The following is a 23,700-nucleotide window of genomic DNA, read 5'->3' as shown; positions in this document are numbered from 1 at the left end:
AACTCTCAATTTCCAGAACGTAAATTTACAACCAATAATTTATGTTAATGCATCCGTGGCAACTTTATAAAGACAACTGTTGACTTTTAAAGTCTTTTTTTAAGCAAAAAAAAAAGATCAATTTAATAAAATATACCAGTCATTTATGCAAATGAACGATATCGTATTACAAATTTAGTTATAATCCTCAGTTAATTCTTTTAAAAATATGCTCAAAAAGAGAACGGAATCAAATGCTATGTCCATTATCGTAAGCACACATTTTGAGCTATGTCCAGATCGTAAAATTTACCGTCGATTAGAAAATTTCTTTTGTTTATAACCCCTCTAATCCTGACTCATATGCATTAAGCTATTATCTTGGAAATAAAATGTGTTATTAATCCTAAAATTAAAGTAATAAATCTCTTTCTTCGCAGATAATATCTTTTGGCTGAGAATAAATGCGGATGAATATCTCGATCCCAGAGCTCGACCGGCCATTTATTTTAGTATACATGATTCCAGAAGGCTTGTGAATCCTTTTAAACATGGCATTAGGCTTGGAGTACCGGGATATCATTTCATTAAAGTCACCGAATATGTGAGTATTCCTTACAAAATACAATGCCTATTCACAAAACTGCCAAGTCGTAGCATTACGAGATGAGCCTCCGACTTTATTAAAAGCAAAATGATTGAAAGCTCATTTCATAATTGGCAGATAGTTATACCGAGATAGCAAAATCAGGTTAATTTGCACTCAGCAAAAACATTTTAAGGTAAGCCTATAGAGGTTTTTTTGTACGTGTGAACCTTCTAACCTTTAAATGAGATATGTGACAATCTGCTCTATTCTACACACATTACCCTAATCCTAAACTTTGATAAACAACCTTATATATAAAAACTTGAAAATCGAGGTTGCCTTAGGGTTTTCAAGCGTGAACAAAATCCTTGAATAAAGCTAGTCTTAAGGTGAAAATTAATCTTACAGCTAGGTTATGATAAGGTTTCTTTTCGCAACGTCTTGTATGCTCATCTACCTAAGTGACAATCCCTTTTAAAAGAGCTCTAAAAATAATTTTTAATTAATTTAGGATGAAAGGTTTGAAACAACAATATTCTTGTTTTATTGAATTAAGGATTTTAGTACATTTTCGAGACAGTAAATAGAGATTACCGAAACAAGGTTGTCGCAAGGTTACATGCTTTCTGGGTAGTCTCTTATTTTTTAGAATCATTAAAACATTTTTACTATAATATACACATCGCTTTAAAGAACTTAGACAGTTTCTGGTATGCCAATACCACGCCAGCTCTCTGCACTGGCCTTAAAAAGCACGAAATCTCGCCGTTGAATCTCAACTGCCCTTCCACTAAATCTCCCTTTTTAATCTACTAAGTATTTCGAAACAGCTATTATAAACTTGTAAAAGAAGTGGGTGACATAAGCAACGGATTGTGCTTGCAAACCAGTTGAGTTTATGATAATGATGAGGATCTATATGCTTCTCTCTTTTGTCTTCTGTGACTTGAGAGCTTGCAAACCAGTTGAGTTTATAATAATGAGGAGGAACTATGCTTCTCTCCTTTATCTTCTGTGACTTGAGAGCTTGCAAACCAGTTGAGCTTATGATGATGATGAGGATCTATGCTTCTCTTCTTTATCTTCTGTGACTTGAGAGCTTGCAAACCAGTTGAGTTTATAATTATGATGAGGAACTGTGCTTCTCTCATTTATCTTCTGTGACTTGAGAGCTTGCAAACCAGTTGAGCTTATGATGATGATGAGGATCTTATGCTTCTCTCTTTTATCTTCTGCGACTTGAGAGCTTGCAACCCATGAACGGAAGCGTCATTATATGCCAAATAGATAGGCATTTCTTCATCATTAACGGAATGTTTCGTGGTTCTTTCTTTTTAACCAAGTTAGCAAACTGAACTAGTTAGTTTACTAAATCATTTAGTTCCGATGAAATATCTATTTCGGGATCTATTTGAGTGCAGTTTTCGATGGCAATCATTTAAAAAAAAAATTTATATCCCTGCTTGTTGGCTTCTACCGGCGAATGATGACATTACTGTTTATGATTTTCTATGCATAGTTATAAAGCGCCTCTCCCAGTTTGTAAACCGCTGAGCTGATTTTATTGAGGATAGTATCTTAATAAATTTCAAATCAAGAAATTTACTCATTGGATTCCGAATCAAGAATTTTTCCTCTAGTTTTTTAATTATTGATTATCCTTCAGATCATTATTGATTATTATCCTATTGACAATCATCCTATTGATCATCTTCGACCCATATAGATCTGATTGACTTTGTAAGCGTCAGGTAACTGCTGGCCGGCTGAAAATCGTATAGTAGTACTCTGGTTAGAAATTTGGCAAGATTTTTCAATCTATCCAAAAGATAAAAAATAAATTTAAATCTATTTATATAATTCAATTTTTGAATATTAGTAGGTGATCAAGCTGTGATGATATTAAAAAATGCTCAATATTAAAAATTTAAATCGCAAGCATTCATTTTCTCAAAACTATGGAGTTTCTTTACATTTGAAATCTTTATAAGTTTTAAAGCAACACCGCAAGAGACAATGCTGGGGAAGTGCACACTAGAAACGTTATAAAATGGTTAACAGATATGTTCTAAAGTTTTAAAATGTATATCATTTGTGTTGTGCCTTGTGTCGGAATTTGTCTTACCTTGTGCACAATTTTGTAGTTTACTGCTCAGTACTAATTTATTGGTGCTTACTTTTTCACCCAGTACAAAAAACGGGTATTCAGTAAGTAATAAAAAAAATTCAGAATAAAATTACCCTTTTTGAGGGGATTTAGAAAAGATAATAATTCAATTTTTTTTCACTTCAAAAATGAAAAATTTAGGGTGCGTCACTTTTGAAAGACGCGGGGGACTTCCGATGTTTATAGAAGTTTATTTAGAAAGTGATGCACTCGTATACGTTTTTTATAATGCGATAAAAACAAAATTCATTTCTCTTTCTGAGCCACTTGAGAGCTGTTTATAAACTTCTCATTTTATAGATTAGATTTTCATGTACTAGAATCCCAATTTCATTTGATCCTGTGATAGCATTTGTGTCATTCACTTCTGGGAGATTTAATTTATTCCCCACTATAACTAGTAAAATGGTAACTTAAATTTTTTTTCATAGGTAGAGCAACATCTTTTACCCCACCCTTATGATACGAAATGCACATTCTTTAATCCTAAAGGGAGTACAGACGAAAACGTTGATATAATGGTATGCTGCTTTATTATATACCCTTCTTTATTGAAAAGTACTGATTTATTGTATTGCATTGCTAAGACTGAACTTCATTATTACAGTCTGTATACAGACTTGTTCTTTACCTATGCTAACTGACTCTAAACCATAACAACGTCTAAACTCAAGTGCTCCAGGAGACGCTAGATAGTCACCAAAAGCAAACTAATCTAAAACAGTTGGACAGAGATAAATGACATATTTAATTTATATAGCAAGAAATATGCTCTAAGTTACCTTGATAATCTTAGTTTAGAATAAGATGCCTTGGCCTAAAAAAATAAGTAATCTTATTTTAGAATTTAACCTATTGGTATTTTAAGGGTAACACCGTAAAATTTTCGACAAATGAAAAAAAAAATTTTGAATTGATTTTCGTAAAAATGTGAAAGATGCCGAGTGAAGAGCAGGACGTGGTGTGACGAGTGTGAACAAGCAAATTTGTACGCTCAGTTGACGAATAGATGCGCTCACTCCTAACAAAACATTTTAGTAAAACACTACCATTTTAACTACTTTATTGAAATAATTTGTTTAAAATATGCAAGAAAAATACACTGGTATAAGAAATTAAGAGAATTTTCAGACTTGGTCGATTATCTCTAGAACTACTGGACCGATTTTAATGAAATTTGATGTGTACATACATTGATACAATACAAAATAAATAACCATTCAACAACTGTAATATACACGCAAGATCGTTGACAACACTCGTTGCAGTCAGAAGGTATGAAATTGCCACAGGACAATTCAGGCCAATTGGCACAGGAAATAATAAACTGCCTTATTTCAAGTATGAAGTCACGCTGCAAAGTCTGTATATCTGTAAGAGGGACCGTACCCAGTATTAGAAAATTTTTTTTGTTTATTATGCAACCACTGTTTCATACCTTCCGATTCCAACAAGTTTTAAGCACGATCATGCTTGTGTATTACAGTTGTTGAATGGTTATTTGTTTTACATTGTATCAATGTATGTACACATCAAATTTCATTAAAATCGGTCCCGTAGTTCTAGAGATAATCGAGAAATTCTCTTAATTTCATGCACCAGTGTAGTTAATGTCACTTTCTACATAAATAGCTGATTTTGCAACTTATTTAGCAGCAATAATTTCCAATGAACGTTGAATAGGGTTATTGAAGGTTCTGAACCAATTGGAAATAAAAGCAGACCCAGCAGCCAAAGAATGTGCTCAAAAGGAAGATGACCCCGAAACTTGGGCTGCTACTCTAGAAACATATAAGGATAGATTGACAAGAAAGGGGGCTAAACTAGCACTTAAGAATACTGAAAATGATTTAAACAAAACTGTCTCATGCATCTAGTATTGATGCGATATAGTTAATTTGCAAGATTTTATATATTTATTTGGATTATTAATCACAAAACTTTGAACCCAATTTACTCGAAACTTGCTCGTTGTATCTCTAATTAGCACAATTTTCATCCGATTTACTTCAAATCTTGACGCAATATTCACAATATATACCGAAGAGCCGTTACATTATGACCACCCTCCATCTATAACAATGGGCTCGCCCAGGTTTTCATGGTTTCTCGCCCAGGAACAATGTTTTCATGGGACACACTAGGACCCATAATCCTCAAAGAACAATCTCTGACGTCTGTAAGCTACTTGAACATAGTTGCAGACCAGGTTCACCCATTCATGGCAACAGTTTTTCCTGTTAGGGATGGTGTTTACCAACAGGATAATGCACCATGTCGTAAGGGTCGAATCGTCATAGATTGGTTCGAGGAACATTCCAGTGACTTTCAAGTCATGTCTTAGCCCCCCAAATTCACCTGACCTTAATCCAATAGAGCATTTGTGGTCCTACTTGGAAAACCAAATTCGTGCTGCCATGCTACCCCCTCGCAATGTGAGGGAATTGCAGGACCAGTTGGTGAGCGCTTGGTACCAGATACCTCAGACTACCTATCAGCACCTTGTGGAATCAATGCCACGGCGGATGCTAGCAGTTTTGAGGGCTAAAGGTGGTCCTACAAGTTATTAGCAGGGTGGTCAAAATGTAATGGCTTTTCGGTGTATATAGTTTTCGTTGCATGTAGGAATTTTTAAATTTGGTTGATTGGTTTTGAGTAATACACGAAAATTTAACTTGTTTTATGTCACTTTTTTGAAACTTTTGATCACGTTTTATAGGAAAACTCATTTTTAAAAAAATTCTACGTGAGAGAAACTACATATATATAGTTTTAAAAAAATCAAAACTGAATTAAATTTGGATGAATTTTTTGGCTTAGGAGTACAGCAAGTTGTGGATAATTTGAAAAATTAGTTAGAAACATTGCATTATTTTCGCTCTTATGGTGGCGGACGTTTTATTCCAGCATATTTGTGAAGGCGTGATTATTGTAAATACATGTTGTACATTGTTTACATGAAGGATTGATAGTTCATTGATATATCAAGCAATAATCAATTTTATTTAAGTTATATTGACCATTATAAAATTGAACAAATGAAATAATAAGCATCACACGCCTATGAAAGAGATGAAAAGATGCTTTTTTAAACATGACGAAATTATTCAGTAAAATTAATAAAGATTGGACAGGGGGGCGTAACCCCCAAGCCCTAACGGCAAGAATTTAAAGCAAGCAGTAATTGAATTGTTCTTAACGGACTCTTAGGAACATTCGAAGAGATCCGTTGTTGGTGATTTATCGAAAGATAAAACAGCCAAAAACAATTAAAATTAAATTCTAAATAATTTGGCATTACCTTAATCATTAAAAAGATCGTAAAAATTAATATAACTGAAACATTTTTGTTTTCCAAGCGAAATAAAGTAGCTTAAGAAATAAAGAGTAGATATTTTTAATAAAAATAGATTTTGGTGTTCCATTTAGTTGCGATAATGAATTAATGAGTTATATATTTGTATTAAATTAAACAGCGAGCTTTTATATTCATTGTTAAGAGGAAAATAAAATTTGAAGAATAATTCATAATTGCTTTTTATAAAATGTTATAAAAATTGAATAATTAGTTTAATTTAATTAAAAGATTAAGAATGATTTAAAAAATTGAATTTATGAGATTAAGGGAAGTTTAAAAGCTTAGAAATATGTAATGCCTATAATGGCATCTCAGCAAAGCCCTATTTTTTTATTTTTTTATCTGTCAAAAGTTAAAATAAAGATTAGAATATGTACAATAAGCTTTTAAAAAATGTAACAAGTTTTCATGTAAAGTGCGTCACCACACGCGTCATAATAACGAAAATGTTAAAACTGTTTTTTGTCAGAACATTGACATCACGCACTGAAATTCAAAGACTTATCCAAACCCCATCATACTTTTCGATTTGTTGAAAAGGTGAAAAGTTCCCTTTCCACCTACCCTGAGTTTTATAATTAAAATATAGGACACTTTGTGTATGGAATTAACATTTCACCTGTACTTACTTTCACATTTAAACTTGTTTTGATGCATGGACTGGGTCAGCTTTCCATCTGTTAAAATTAACGACTTTGTACACCGAGTTAACTTTTCATCTGTTCAAATATCTGCTTTTTACATATCTTGCATTTTTACATTTTTCGTTACTTTGTTGATGGAGTCATCTTTTCATCTGTTTTGCTATCTATATTTTGAATTCAAGTCACCCTTTCTATTCCTCATTGTAAATACTCATCTTCCCTTTGTTTTTCAAACTGGGAATTGTTTTTGTATTTTTAGTTGATCAAAAAAATTGCTCCCCGGATGCCCCCGACAGGGGGCGGGACGGGGTTAAGCGTTTCTGATAATTTTTGCAAAGAAATTCTTTGTGCCACAATTTTATTTGCATTTCTTTAGGATTGCATAGAAACTTGCACCTTCAATCTTCACATGGAGCAATATGGATGTGCACCACGTTCAATAAGTATTAGTCACATGGCGAATTTGTGTAAAAAAGGTAAGCGCCATTACAGCAGGTAAAATATATTTTTGAAACAAAATTTATGCTTTGAATCCTTTGTAAAGTCAATGTTTGTAACATATTTGAAGGAAGTGGAAATGAGATACTGTCCGCACACGAGGAACAAATTTTTAAGAAACACTTCGTGATTGGGTCAATCCCCCACACTCTCTCTCTCTCTCTCTCGTAATCTGAAAACTATGTTCCCAATTGTTTAGCCAGGAGGACTGTCGAAAGTCCGGGCTTAATGTTGATTTCCTTTTTAATACATTTTGCATTTATCCGAAACTTTTTGAAAGAATAAAGAAAAACTTTTAAATGATTTTAAATATTGAAGGAATCAGTCCTTACAATCCTTACCCGAAAAGTCCAATGAAACTAATAATGATTTATTATATTTCATTAATTTATTTTATCGTATCTTAAAAAAAAGTTCGGATTATTAGACTTAAAATTTTTATATAATTTTAAACTGACAGACTTGGACCATCAATTAAAATCAAATTACCAAAATTAAAATCTGACTTGAACCATAAATCTTTGCTATAAATGGCAATAAATGGATATCAAGCATTTTTTGTTAATCGGTAGCCTCTCGGTGAAAGGCCATTTTAAGTTGACCTCAATAGCTGTATCCTTCATACCCAATTAATGAACCTCCATCTTGCTGTGTTATGATAATGAAGACGAAAACCTTTTTTCTCATGTCATGCTAGTTGCGCACAAAACTGCCTGTGCATAATCGAAATTCTTTTTTTTTCACTTTCCTATGCTTGAGGTTTGTTTCCAACTTAAAATACCGCTTAAATTTTTCCAATAGCAAATTGTTTGTATGGTGCATAAAATGGAACAATATCTGAGAAAAAATAGAAAATTTTCTCCGATGGACAGCAGTGAGGTGGCAAGGCTCTTTTATGGCGTGGAACGGCTTCTCTTACCTTATTATGATAAATTTAACATTACTTTTTTTCAGGCCGCATGAAGGTTACTGATTTCCAAAAAATTGCTAGAAACTCATTTCCTGCTACTTGCAGTGAGATTTGGTTGCTCAATACCAGATTTTCCAAAAGGATGCTGTTGCAATTTACGTTGAAAAATTTTCACAGTGGTGTTCTAATAGTGTGCTTGTCATAAATATGAAGGTGGCCCAATTAAAAAGCTGACTTTTACTGGTAACCCAAAAAGAGGAAGACCAAACACCGGATATACTGATTCTTCAGAAAAAGACTTATATACCATGGGCATCAATAGATGATGAAACTCAGCGCATGATCGAGCAGGAAGGAAATATATCATGTTTGGACGACTCAGCCCTGTAATAGTTTGTTTTTGCTTATGGAAGAAGTGTGCTTTTCAGCCCCAAGACGTTACATTACTACAATCCCCTATAAAACGGGAGGGGTCATCCCCAGCACACCACTCTATACTAAAAAGGGACAGTGTTAGCTGTGGCATAATTAAGGCAACCATTGAAACCTTATTAAATGTCTTCTACATATTGGTAAATGGTAAGCAATGCGAGCAACAAGTCACATATGAATATAGAGGATATTTCAGCTATTATGAGAAGTTGCTTTATTCTTATAGAACACTTTCCCTCCTCCTTTTTTATTTATTCGATTTTTCATCGTGTCCAGGTGGAGCAGGGAGTCATTTTCTCCATGTAAATTATGGGTTTAGATAAATACTTACTTAATATGCATGTTGGTTCATATTGGATTGCGTCAAATTATGACACAAAAACAAGGTGTGGCTTTATTTAAGTAAAACACACTGTATATCCAAATAACGCTATATGTTGTATGAAAGTTCTTAGGTTTTCTGCTTCATACAATTGATTTGGTGAAGTGGTGTTGTAAAAAAATGGGCTATGTTTATCATTGCTAGTACTTATTTTAAACATGATTTTAAAGAAGTGGGGTATTTTATATTCCATCTCTCAGAATGACACTTACTGCAAATAGGTGTTAAGAATGGGTATAAATTTTGATATTTCTATCTCAAATTAGGTATTTTTTAACGTTTCATCCACTATAATCGAAATGTAGTGGATAGATCAAAAAGTTTGAATGTATAAAGGTTTTGTAAGTGAAAGGATATCAGTCAAAAACTGCAATTTTCATACATTAGACCCTTATTTCTTCCAAAAAAAACAGTACTATCTATTTACTTTTTATTTTATCAGGTTAAATGTAAAAATGTACTTACGGTGAAATGCACATACTAGATAGTGTCACTAAATAGTTCTAAGTCAAATATTAGCTCAGCTGTCATTGCGAAGGACTAGTTCAATCCTCAGTGGTGGCTAGGACTGGGCGATATTAGAAATTATCTATCGTGATATATCGTCAGTTTTGCATCGCGATATAGCGATGTATCGCGATATAGTATTTTTGAATTTCATTTACTTTAAGGCACAGAAAGTCAGATTTCTATCAAGACTTCATACGCATATTGATTTAAATCAATTTATAAATTTTAAAATATATATGTTTTGCTAAAGAAAGATATTAAATAAATTGACTAAGATGTACAAATCTTACTTAAAATATTTATTGAAAAAATGTGTGTAGATACAGAATGAAATATTTGCACTTCTTTATCGTTTATAAGGTATAAGCAGTCTTAATTTAAGTTAACCCCTAAAATACCCTTAATGAAAAAAAATATTGTTATTAAACAAAAGCTGATTTTAAAATTTCAAAATATATTTTAATTAAAATAAAAGTTAGATTGACTAAAAGCCGAAGTTTAAAATTAAAAATGTTCGAATTTTAAACTAAAAAGTAAACATAAGAATTGTAATAATTTCTTAAAATTTTCGTTCTCTGAAAGATTTCTCAGTTTAAAAATAAAAAGGGAATTTTATAAAGATATCTAGCTGAAATTATTGAAAGAAAATTTAAAAAATTAAAAAAAAAGTTTGTTAAGAAATTCATTATACACTTAAAACAAAGTGTTAAAAATATTTTTTTTTTTTTTAAAAAAGAAACTTTTTTTAACAAATCAATATTTGCTTGTACTATTATGCGTAAATAATTACAGAATTATTAAGTTCGATCGTAATGTTCAAATTCTTAATGAAGAAGTAAACACAAGTTTTGCTATAATTTCTAAAAATGATCACGCAAATAACAAAAGATTTCTTAGTTTAAAAAAAAATAAAATAAATAAAAGTGAAATTTATCAATATATTTACCTAACAGCATAGGAACAAAATTTAAAAAATAAGTTCGTTAAAAAATTATTTGTATGCTTAAAACAAAGAGCTAAATAAATTTTAGAAAAAAAATGCTTCTTAAACACTATTTTTATTATTATTTCATATAAATAATTAAATTAAATTAAATAATGAACGAACGAAAAACAAAGTAAGGCAAAGTTTCTTAATTAAATTCTTAAAAATAAAAACAAAAGAATTGTGATATTCGGTAATATATTTAGCTAATTAACTAATAATATAAAACGAAAATTAAAAAAAAATAATGATTTTACGCTCTAATAAAACAAAGTAGTAATTGATAAAAAAAAAATAAAAAAAAGAAATGAATAAAATTCGCAAACTTTTCAAATTCTTTTGAACAAATAAAGTTTATTGACTTATGTCCAAAAAATAAGTTTTGTTTTAACTTTATTTCTAAAAATAAAAACAACTCAAGATTTATAAATTTAAAATCAGTAATAGAAGCCCATTAAATTATTAGAAGTTTTATCCGAAAGGTTTTTAATAAATTAAAAGAAAGTAAAAAAATAACCTCACAAATTTATTTACTTTGTAATTTAATTCCTTATGGGTGCCTTAAATTAGATTTCCGATAATTTTCACATTTAAAAATACAAAAAAGTTTTGTCAGAAAATAAATAAAAAACTTACCTAATTAATGAAGAAACTTTTCTTTATAAATTCTTTTCAATAATAGATTGCGTTCAGAACAAGGTTACGACGGCGATCACGAAGTTAATCCCATTGAAAATAATCTACAAGAAACGATTTCAAATCGCGAAGGTGCGAAAACGAACATGTGATATAACGATATAAGGTCTCAAAAGTGGTTCTGATTCTACCGCTCATCAGTCAAGGCCGTCTCAACATAACGAAACAATATCGTCTTCCACAGCGCGAGTTGGCATCGGAACGTAAGAGAAAGTCCTTGCGTGTATCGCTATATCGCTATATCGTTATATCGTCTTCTTCACTCGACTGCTTAAATCAGATTTCTGATGCATCGCTTGGAATGAAAGTTGCTGTATCGGTTTGCCGATATAGGCGTTAAATCGATATGTCGCGATATATCGATTTATAGCCCAGTCCTAGTGGTGGCATTTCGGCTAAACTGAGCACCTCGGCGTGGCTGATGCATGATGTAGTTGAGCTCGATGAAGACCGATAAAACCAACTTGTTCACAAAAATTCACGTTAAACAACAAGAGTTCAATCAAGAAAATAGAAGGCAGCAACAAATTAAACTTTAAAAAAATATATTTAAGAAGCGGTAATTTAATTATTACCTCAACATTTCAACATTCTAATCAGAATAATATCATGTTTCAATAATTGTAATGCTTAATAATTTTAAAAATTAATAACTTTTATCAAGCAAGTGGTAAGTTTGCACTCTTAGCTTTTTGAATAATTATTTTACAAATTAAGAATACATTCTTAAGACTCTAAGCGAGAAGTAGTTTAAGATCCATATTTTTTATTATACTCTATCGTAAATACTTTTTTTTAGGTGAAAAAGTCCAAGGAGAAAATCGAAATATTTGCTTCAAAATGTGCAACAATACTCCTTGTGAGTAAGTAATCTTCATTAAAAATGTTCTCATTTAGAAAAATATATTCATGTAATATTTATCTCATCTTAATTGCATGAAAACAAAATGTTTTTGCTTGGATCAACAGTAATAAACTACATAAACTTACTATTTTAAATCGTTAAACTTCGGATCATCATTTACGAACCATTTAAACTTTTTCTACGCAATAGTTTTTTTTACCGCATGAACTGGAACTGAAGTTTGTTGAATTTTATTTATTTCTGTTAGCACGGAATGATGTTGACCTCGTTCGACAATTGGATCGAATTTGGCAGGAAATACCGCAAGAGACCATCCGGAAGCTTTATCGGTCTATGCCACGCCGTGTGGCAGCTTGTATCCGGGCTAGAGGCGGGACAACACCTTATTGAACTTGTTACTGTAACTCTGCAATAAATTATTCAATTATTCTGAAATTTTAATCATTTACTATTCTTTACATTGTCTTCCTATCCACTAATTTTCGTTTCAATCGGACAACTCCTTTTTGGTGCGTCGATTTTTTTGTTATAGAGTGTATATATGATCTGAAATATAGGTGAATAGAAATTGATTAGATATGAAACATGCAACAACTTCATGTTTGTCGATTCAACTCACAATCAAGAAGACGTTTGTTTATTTCTCTATAATAAATTGTAAGGGCTGTCGAATCTGTTTTGGGTATTAACTTAAACGTTATAGAAAATTTTGCCACGCAGAAACTATAACATAAAACATTAGAAACATTAAATTACGAGAATATAATTTAATAAAAACATTTAACAATAGATAATAATTAACTGTTAAACTTGTTTGAAAAAGTAACATAAGCGTCATTCTACAGGCCTCAGAAATGCTGCAGCATAGTTGAAAGTGAGTTTGCTAAAAGGGACCATTTTTTAATGAATTTACACCGATTTTTTTTTTTCGAAATTCTAATTTTTGTTTTAAAGTCAATGCAAATTTAAGTTCTTTTTCGGAATTTTTTTCCTTTTTTTTGCTTTAAATATTCACTATTTATCCATTGTTATAGAAATTTATCTTCTCTCATAAAATCTTTATTTTAATAGTGTCCACTGGAGTAGCTGTTCAATAATAAGTGGCAAAGCAAAGATAATTAGAATTCACGTTGGCAGATATAAATCTTTAGATTTATATTGAAATTTTTTAGTATTAAAAAAAATTTAATAAAAAGCGATGAAAACCATTCAGTAATTGAACGGTTATAAGTTTCGCCAACTAGTAAAATTGTTTCTTCTTTTTGATCCACACAATCTCTATTCCTTAAGTAATTTCTTTTCTTCAAAAATAGATGATTATTTTTTAAATCTCGATAATCGTCTATTTCGTTACTATAAGCGTATTCTTAGATAGCAGAATGCTCTTCGATAAATCTACAATAATTGCACATTTAGAAAACAAAATGTTCCGTGTTTTTATGGAAAACATTAACGTTTAAGAAAGAAAAACATTTATGAATGAGAAGCAATTATTGTTTAACTACAGGAAAAACTCCTGTCGCCACAAAATTTATGGCCGTCTGCTGCTAAGAAAACAAGAAACAGTGCATTTCAAAGAGGGGAGCTTCGATCTAACCTGATCTCCTTTCTCCTTCAGTCAAAACCTGTCTGAAATATTGGCCCAACATTCCCATTTGAAATAGCCAAACCTCGTAACCTTAATCGCCGCCACTGCTTCAAGCGAATAGCGAGGGGAATTCTTTCCATAGACAAACTCTATGTCAGTTAGTAGGGGGAGTGAGCAGGGAGTGGAGCCTCCTAGTATTTTAAAGAAATACTTTTTTTCCAATGCCCACCTGTAGAATGACCTACGTCATACAGGTATCTGAAGGACAGATTTGTTAGCCACTCTTTCAGGGGCATCATATTAGGTGGGCCAACGTTGCGCCCATAGTAAGGAAAGATAGTACAGAGAAGGAAAGAACATCCTTGCCTTGCCTGGGATTCGAACCCAGAAACTTTCTGATACAAAAGCAGTTCCCTAACCCCTACACAGCCGGTCGGCTTTCAAAGAAGTATAAACTTATAAAGCTTTCTAATTAAAATTTTGGAGTACACAAATTGTTTCTATGCATCAATGAGATTCCAGATTCTTATCAAAATTAATATTTATTTCTATTTGATAATTAAAAATACGATCAATGGAGTTCAGTTTCTTTTAAAGAAGTGGTTTCCAGCCCCGAGCACCGGATGGATACCGGTCTACGGATAAAATAATACCGGGCCGCTCACGAATCATTAAATTATTTTCATTTTATGTGATGTATTTCTCTTTGGTTTGTACGACTTTTCTTTCCATGGTAAAGAGTTTAACCGAGAGTTGAGGGACGTCACACAAAACAACACCAGTAACACACACGTAATTGTATTTAATTTTGGAGACAGTATGTGTTTCTTTTTTTTTCAATGGTGGGCACTTGGGGTTTGTTCCATTGGCCACAGAAATGCCAGAACTGCTACTCTCTTCTCGTTACCCAGTGGGCACCTGTGGCGAAGCCACGACGGTGGAGCAGCGTCGCCCACGTCACACAACCGCAAGCCCGTTTATCGGGCAGGTCACATTCATACAAAGAGGAAAGGACATAGAACACAGAGAGAGAAATAAACACCCATGCCCTGAGCAGGATTCGAACCCGCGACCAATGGCTCCGCAGTCAGACACGCTAACCACTCGGCCACCTGGTATGTTTAACACAATTAAATTGAAATTATTAAATCGCAACACTCTAAAATGTAAGCAAAGTCCTCCCCCCCTTCCATTAAGCATGCCGCTGTAAAATTATCAAACGTTAACCGGTTCACGTCTATAAAAAGGTTAGGAAGCACTGCATTAAAGCACCTGTGCATTCAATGTTTATTGAAAAAGTATTTTCCACATTTATTAAAGGAGGTTATTCAATACTTATTAAAAAAGGGCGTTTGTTTTCACTAATTTGCATGAATAGGCTTACTTGAAATTTGACGCATATGTTTCTCTAATTTTTAAATTTATTTTACAGGACTCGGTGGTTCACATACAAGCACCTTCAGACTGTACACGATGTATGATTTCTGTTCCTTCCTCTTTTATGAATTATAATTTACTATTAAATATAATTAAAATAATAAAATAAAGTTAAAGACTACGTTTTTCCATTTTGGATCTCATAAAAAAAACTTTAGTTCACTTGAAAAGCGTAGTTTTAATTTTACTTTATTTTAATTATTTTTTTATTTCATTGAATGTTAGTTTGTTCAAATCAGAAAGTCTCGGAATATTGACTCTCTCTAAATTTTGCTTAAAACAGTTAGGAAAGAATTGTACCATGTGTTGGCATTTAAAATCATAGCGCTAGCTAGCCAGAAAGGGATTGAAATTTTCATCAATTATAAATTCAGCTAATAGTGGTTAGAAAAAAATTAAAAATAGTATTGCACAAAATTTTAATTGAGGTTCGGGTATTCTAGATACTTGGAAAGTATTCGTGACTTTGGTAATAAATATTACTTGGCGATAAAATGACAATGAATTCTGCTTAAAGTTGTGAGAAAACGGTTAAACGTGAAATACGAGGCGCATGCAGAAAGTAAGTTTGCCGATTTTTTTTAAAAAAAGAACTCACACTTTCGGAATCATATTTATTGGCAACAAGTACAGCAATGTTTAAGCTATTTTTCAACATAGCCACCACCAGAATTGAGTCACTTGTCGTATCGTGGGATCAACTTTTGTATCCCTCTGTCATAGAACTCTGCCGCCTGTGAATGGAAGCAGCGTGTGACAGACGCCTACCGTTACTGGGACCGTTACTGTGAAACGTGTCTGCGGAAATTGTGACTTGCCATTCAAAACAAGAGCCGTGGAATGTTTACTGCCGGTGTTGCGCCCCTCCATGACAATGCTTGTCCACATACGGGATGACGCACAGCAGCTGTTTTGACGGAATTTGGCTGGGAAATGTTTAATCATCCACCCTACAGCCCCGATATTGCTCGTAGTGATTTTCACGTTTGCTTGCACCTCAAGAAATTCCTGTCCTCCGGTGAGCGTTTTGGCAACGACGGATCGCTGAAGACGTCTGACACACGTTGGTTCCATTCACAGGCGGCAGAGTTCTACGGCAGAGGGATACAAAAGTTGATTCCACGATACGACATGTGTCTCAATTCTGGTGGTGGCTATGTTGAAAAATAGCTGAAACTTTGCTGTACTTGTTGCCAATAAATATGTACCTGAAAGTATGAGCTCTTTTTTTTAATAAAATAGGGAAACTTACTTTCTGGATGCGCCATGTATCATTCGGCAATAATAAATCATTGGCAACAGCATTCTAGTAAAGAAGTAGTCAAAGTTGCACTTTTGAGGCAGATTGTACTGAAGATTGTTACTGAAGATTGTTACTGGCAGATTGTTACTGAACACGTAGCAAAAATTAAAAAAAAAGTTTATTGCCATAATCTATTTTTTAAATAAATTTAATGTTTTTTTTTCCTCTCGCAGTTACCGTAGGACTATTATGAACAGCATATATTGTAAAACGTTTCCTTTTTCTTATTGTAAAGTAATAAGAAAACTGAAACAGTTTTTTTTCTAAAAAATGGTTTAAGGTGATGTACAATCTTTTATTTAAATAAAACCATAAAGTAACCAAAATTAAATTCATTCGTTTGTTCTTAGAAATAAACTGGTTCTAGTTAATGAACAAAATAAACTACGTAAACAATTCTATGAAAACATGAAGGATGTTTTACTTTTTCATTATTAATAGTAAAGGGGTGATGTATATAGGGAAAATCGTGGGAATATGGAGAAAAAATTCAGGCACTCCACTTTGAATATTTCCAACATACTAAAAAAAATATAAAAAGGTTTAAAATGGTGATTACACTGCTTATGAACTTTTACACAAATAACACGCTATTTTTAGATAAGTCTGAGCTGTCAAGACTTAAAAATTACACAATAAATCATAAAAAGCTACACACGTAGGATTTGTTTAAAACACATTTTTTAAAGCTCTGTTAGTGCGGTTATATGCAAAATAAAAATGAACAATTCGAAACTTATCATTGTAAATCATTATTTAACAGTTAGTACTTGATTAGTGCGACTTTTAAATTTATAGTTTTTTTTTCCTTCTTTTTTTTACAGTTTATGTATATTAGGATTCTAGAAGATGCTTACAAAATTAAGCATTTTAGGTGCAGTTCATCTTGTACAATAATTCTGATATTTTTGTTTTAATACAATATTGTTATGTATAGTGTGCCAAAAAGAAAACAGACCCCTCTGAATAACTTTTGATCTAATGATCAAATATTCACGTTCTAGGACTCAATCTAAATGGTTCGAAGGGATGACCTCAAATATGCTAATTAATTACTGCTAACGACTTTCTTTGAATAACATACGATTTTATCAACTCCCAAAATATAGAGGAAAGAGGAAATCTGGGAAATATGGTCAGCATAATTTCGTCAGGAGAGGAGTTCAAAGTTTGGGCCCCTTAATGTTAATTTAATTTTTAACGTATTTCACTATATCTCGCAAACTTTTAAAACGAGTCAAAAAGTTTTTGTACAAAATTATAAAACTCGTTCGTCCAGAGATAATTCCATACAAAAAAATTAGTAAATATTTATTATTTTTTATTATTTCATTGCAAGAATTTTGAATTGTAAGGTATACAATTTTTTGTATCCGCATCATTTTAAAGTACGTAATTTTAAATGGCAAAATACAAAATTCGAGGGAAATCAGATGAATAGTTCTTGAGAAATCAAATTTTAAATATACGAGATCTTTAAAATTCGATTTCTCAGGAACTATTCGATCGTTTTCACTAAAATTTTGTATATTTAAATGCAAAATTACGTGCTTTAAATTAAACTAAGAAATTTTATAACTTGCATTCAAAATTATTTCAATTATTATTAAATGAAATAATAAATATTCTCTAAAATTTTTTTTTTGTACGGAAGTATCTTTGGACAAAGCGAATTTGTGTGCAAAAACTTTATGATTCGCTGAAGAAGTTCTCGAGATATAGCGAAATACGCATAAAATCAAATTAACATTAAGGGGTCCAAATTTTGGACAGCTCTCCTGTCTAAAATATTTTGACGATATTTCCCAGATTGCGTCTTTCCCATACATTTTGGGTTTCAGAAAACCGAATCTGTCGAAAAAGGTGCACTTATCATGAGAAAGTACGATTCGCATCTGATTACCTACCTTATACCAAATCTGTCGAAAAAGGTATACTTATCATGAGAAAGTACGATTCGCATCTGATTACCTACCTTATACCAAATCTATCGAAAAAGGTATACTTATCATGAGAAAGTACGATTCGCATCTGATTACCTACCTTATACCAAATCTGTCGAAAAAGGTATACTTATCATGAGAAAGTACGATTTTCATCTGATTACCTACTTTATACCAAATCTGTCGAAAAAGGTATACTTATCATGAGAAAGTACGATTCGCATCTGATTACCTACCTTATACCAAATCTGTCGAAAAAGGTATACTTATCATGAGAAAGTACGATTTGTATCTGATTACCTACCATATACCAAATCTGTCGAAAAAGGTATACTTATCATGAGAAAGTACGATTCGCATCTGATTACCTACCTTATACCAAATCTGTCGAAAAAGGTATACTTATCATGAGAAAGTACGATTTTCATCTGATTACCTACTTTATACCAAATCTGTCGAAAAAGGTATACTTATCATGAGAAAGTACGATTTGTATCTGATTACCTACCATATACCAAATCTGTCGAAAAAGGTATACTTATCATGAGAAAGTACGATTTGCATCTGATTACCTACCTTAAATTACCGTCTACACTAATTGATTAGCAGATTTGAGGTCACCTCCTCGGACCATTTAGATCGAGTCTTAGAACGTGAAGGTCCGATCATTAGATCAAAAGTCATTCAGGATGATATTTTTTTTAACGCGATGTACAGTATATTTGTTTAAAAATATATGATAACCCAAACCTACTACCTCTCTGACATCCAAATAGTGTAAATTTAAAAACTATTTGTTGGTTTAAATTTCCAAAGATTTGCATGCCGTGGCGGTAAAAAAACAACTATGTCTCAAATAAAGATGTTGCTGTTGCTATGGATCAGTGGGAAAATTTTAAGAAATCGGAGCGAGTCGGTGAATGTTTATAGTTAATTAACTATGTCCAGTTTTGAAACTTTCCAAATAATACTTCTTTTTCTTTTCAATTCTTGTAGGACCTTGATTATGGATATCAGGAAAGAAAAATACTTTATCCCAGACTTTATAATATGTAAGTTTTAATATTTTATATTTAAAAAATTATTAAGCCAATTCTTATTTATAAAATTAAAATAATTTATTAAATTAATTACCAAGCTTTACTATTATTTTTCAATGGTGTACCATTATTTTCGTGTTTGTTGCTGCGTACACTTTTTAATAGTTAATAAATGATTCCTTAGTTCCACAATTCATAATTGTCTTTTAACGGAATAGCATTCATTTGGCTCTTTTGACTTCTATGTTTGCAAGTGGTAAAAAATATGTTCGTAGGTTTGTAGTCTCGTTCTATGTCCCACAATGGCATTGCAACGTAAGGAGACAGTTCTGTAGAATCGCAAAGATTTACAATTTTTGCATGACAACGCTTGGCTGCACGTCACGCCGGTGGCCAGGAATGGCGTATATCGACTTGGTCGGAAGGCTTTGTGCCACCCTCTTTACTCGCCTGACCTTGCGACATCAAATCCCTAAACAATAATTTTAGTAAAGAAGTCTTTCCTACTGGAGCAGACTTGTGCCAACACTCACTGACTTCCTTGCGACCAAAACCACCGAGATTTATCGTAATGAGATTGCAACAGCTGGAGACAAGTTGACAGAAAATGGCGATGGACATTACTGGAAGGGCTAACAATTGTCTACATTTGAAATTCATTTTCTTTTTGGCCATTCAAAATGGCTCCATTGATTACTTCGTAGAAACGAAACAATTTTATTGCAGCATCTAATTTGAAGATTATTTTCCGGAAAACAATATTTATATTGATTTCAATTGACAGCTCTCAATTCGCATATGTCGGAGTGTCCTTCAGAAATGCAAGGATTAGAATTATCAACTTTGTTCCAAGAATGATGGTAAGTGGATTTTGTTTTAAATTCATTGCTGATCAAAATTCTCCAACAATAAAACGAAAATGCTAATTACAATCACACAAAAAGTCTTCCCGCAAAACAAGATTAATTTAATAAATTTCTGCTAGAGCTCCCTTTTTTCTATCTTATATTCGAAGCTATAAGTTTGAGTGATTTATAATGCATTAACAAAATGAATTTACCAATAAAGTACAAACACATTTTTTCTCATATATCTGAAAAAGAGAGGCACGATTACCATCAATTTTCATCCTATTTGCTTCAAAATTTAAACGACATGAACAACCTTGAGAGGGATTTCTTTTTCACTAAGTTTTTTTCTTTAAAAATAAATTAATCGAAGATTTGCGCAATAAGTATAAATGTCTCTGAGAAAAAGATTATGATATTTAATTAATAAAATTCTACATTTACATTTAAAAAAAATAATTGGATAATTGCAAGAAAAAGGAAAGCGCATGTTGTTGCAAAATTGTTTTTCTTTAAAAATGACTAAGTAATGATATGACAATATGAAATAAGTAATGATATGACAATATGATGATGACCGGAGAACAATATATAAAGAATGAATAAGTAATAATTGCAAAAAAAATGAAAAGTACTGAAATGTTTAATGATATGTCATTTAGAGAATCCAATTTTTTTTCTCATCCAAACGCTGAAACTAAAAGCTCTGTATTTTTCTTATTTTCACGAGGTTCTTTCTTAACTCTCAAGACAATTTTCTCTTATGTGCCAACAATCAACACCACACAGACAAAAACTGTAGTTCTTTTTCGATTGTTTTAGTGAATTACCAACATTTATCAAATATGTTTTTCATTCTACGCATAATAAATAAATGGATAAATAACTTACAGATAATTTAATTTGAAAGCACGAAAAATATATTACATAGAAATAACTAGACTATAAAGAAAAAAAGCGGTAAAAACAATTTTTGAGCCACATTCAATTAGTATACATTCAATTCCATTAAATTTAATTAGTATCTATATTTTTACATGAAAACTATTTTGTTTAACTATTTAATTATCAGTTTAATGAATAAAATATATTGTAATATTAATTTTCTTCTGATATTTTCAGCCAATGGAATTGTTTAGCAACATCGGTGGATTCCTAGGAATTTGGATCGGATCTTCTATCATATCGATCTCTGATTTATTATACAAACTATCTGAATATATATACACCTACTTCATAAAGTTCGCTAAAACCAAATCAAGGACACGGCAGTCATAATTAAATTATAAGATGAAAAGTGTAATAATCGATATATTTCTGATCAAATGCACTATTCTTTCCTCATTTAATTAATAATACTAGTGGGCTGCGCCCCCCGCTCGCTAACCCCCGAAAATTGCTACGCAATCTCATATGGTTTGCTTCGCAAACCAAGCTCGCTTCGCTCGCTACTAACTTATGTACACTGCAAATGCACAAAGTTCTAAGAATTCAAAACAATCATTCAAATCCGTATAAAAACCTTTTTTTTAAAAAATAAGTTACATCTTTTTAGTAAATACTAAGTCATTAAAATAAATTTGAATTCAAATAAATGACATGCAATTCGTTAAACCTATTAGAAATGTGCTATAGTATAATTCGCGATATAAATCAAAAATCGTCAAATAAATTCGTGAAAAAAAAGAGCTTTCGACAAAATACTAAAATGGAGATCTATCGACAAGGACTACTCACTTCTGCCTAGCTTAATAGTATGAGATTGCCGAAGCTGATGCTCTCTGGTTATTTCAGTTTCGGTTTTTAAAAGTGCTATATGTTGAGCCACCTCAACTAGATTTTTCATGTGACATTTTTAGCGGCAATCATTGGTCAATTCGCCGTGAAAGAGAAATAGTAACGTAAACAAAACAAATTAAACGTTACCACCGGTGGAAAAGAAATACAGCCAAAATTTGGGAGCCACGTAAGAGAATTATATATATTAGATTAACTAGGAAATAGAGCCTATGCAACAATTGAAATTACTATCAAGTATTGAACATTCATATAAATATGAAAGTTTAAAAGCTTATATTGTACAATAAAATGGAATTTTCAATTTTTGAGATAATGAAAATGAAGCTTTTCTAATCAGAAAAGTAAGACCTACAATGGGGTAATAAGTTTTGTCACATTTCTAATGCATGAATAATATTAAATTTTGCACAAAAATTATTAACAATTTAAGTTGACTTTCCATTTCCAATGTAAATCTATATTAGAAATAAACAACTTAGTTTTATTTGAGTTATATAATTCCTTAGACTCTTCCTTTACTTCCGTTAAACTATTTTAAATTTTTAAGTTTTTACCCATTTTCAAAATGGGTCATGTTTTGAGCGTTAGCACATTTCTTTATTTTTTTCACTGTGTTGAAGAGTAATAGTAAACAGTGCGCATGCGTAGTCATTGCATGCGTTGCTATGACAACCGCTGATGTTTGATAATTTTTATTAGAATTCTTTTTTTATTTTCACCAGCAGTCATTTCTAATGTATTTACATAATAATAATTTAAAGCATTTTTATATTCTTTTATTACTAACTTATAATTACTGTCTTTTGACTATGATTTTAATATAAATATGAATACTGAAGAAGAAAAAGTACTTTGTGACGTCTTGAAACACGTACATATGCAGGATTTAAAAAACCAATCCGACGACAAGCATCAATTGAGTCAGTTTTTTCAACCCATGATTTGAAATGTTGTGGTGTTAATCGAAGTCAAACCAAGAAGAAAAAAATATTATTTGACCAATGGACAACCAGTGATTGCGATAAAACGATCACAATTTTTTAAAATTATTTATTTGTAATTGTTTTAATAATTTTTTTTTCCATTTTTTTTTCAATTGGTCACAATACGTAGAATTTTAACTATTTACAACATGGGTTAAAGAAGTAGGTTTTACAATATTGAAAATTATAGTCCAGTAATTATGGAAAAAAAGGGTGCTTTTTCGAATAAATTAGTTTTTTGTATTTTTTTTATTTCTAATGGCAAGTAAAAAAAAAATATATAAATCAACAGGAACAGAAGTAAAGATGACACAACAATAAAATGACCGAAGTCATTGCCTCATAAGTTCTCTGGCCTTCCAATAAAGCCCAGTGTCGGAGTCGTCCCTAAGGACTGCACAGTGGTAGAGGCAATGGCGTAGCGAGCTTAACTGGCCCCCGGGTCACAAAACCTTTTTAGCCCCCCCAATTCGAAAACCATATAATATTATATACAGTAAAATATACTCACAAATTAATAATAAATAAATAAAGTCATAGGCTCAAGCTAGGCCTTAAATTTGAGACAAAAAATGTAGTTGAGAAAACTAGATTTTGAAATGTATATGATCATCTAAAATTAGTTCAAAAGATACCTATTATTTATTTTACATGTTTATAAAGAAATATTTAAAAAACATGCAGTTTTAAAACAGTAAAAAAGTAAATATTTATTATGTCTAAGATACATATATTTAATAATA

At 31.7% G+C, this 23,700-nt stretch overlaps 1 protein-coding gene across 1 annotated transcript in view; it reads left to right on the top strand.

The window, feature by feature from the left end:
* Positions 1 to 21,664, top strand: part of LOC139425796 (uncharacterized) — a 32,166-nt gene extending 10,502 nt beyond the window's left edge. Inside the window, exons 5-11 of the mRNA XM_087162234.1 lie at positions 420 to 583; positions 3,167 to 3,256; positions 7,114 to 7,232; positions 15,036 to 15,078; positions 19,283 to 19,338; positions 20,111 to 20,186; positions 21,297 to 21,664. Of these exons, the coding sequence (XP_087018360.1) occupies positions 420 to 583; positions 3,167 to 3,256; positions 7,114 to 7,232; positions 15,036 to 15,078; positions 19,283 to 19,338; positions 20,111 to 20,186; positions 21,297 to 21,452 (704 nt within the window). The 3' untranslated portion in view covers positions 21,453 to 21,664. The remainder of the gene's footprint in view (positions 1 to 419; positions 584 to 3,166; positions 3,257 to 7,113; positions 7,233 to 15,035; positions 15,079 to 19,282; positions 19,339 to 20,110; positions 20,187 to 21,296) is intronic.
* Positions 21,665 to 23,700: the final 2,036 nt, after the last annotated feature.

This window comes from Parasteatoda tepidariorum, chromosome 4 (assembly GCF_982258835.1).
Source record: "Parasteatoda tepidariorum strain Cologne lab strain chromosome 4, Ptep-v5.0, whole genome shotgun sequence".
Classification (NCBI taxonomy): Eukaryota; Metazoa; Arthropoda; class Arachnida; order Araneae; family Theridiidae; genus Parasteatoda; species Parasteatoda tepidariorum.
The sequence above is the reverse complement of the archived record's forward strand: the minus strand, read 5'-3'. Positions and strand labels throughout refer to the sequence as shown.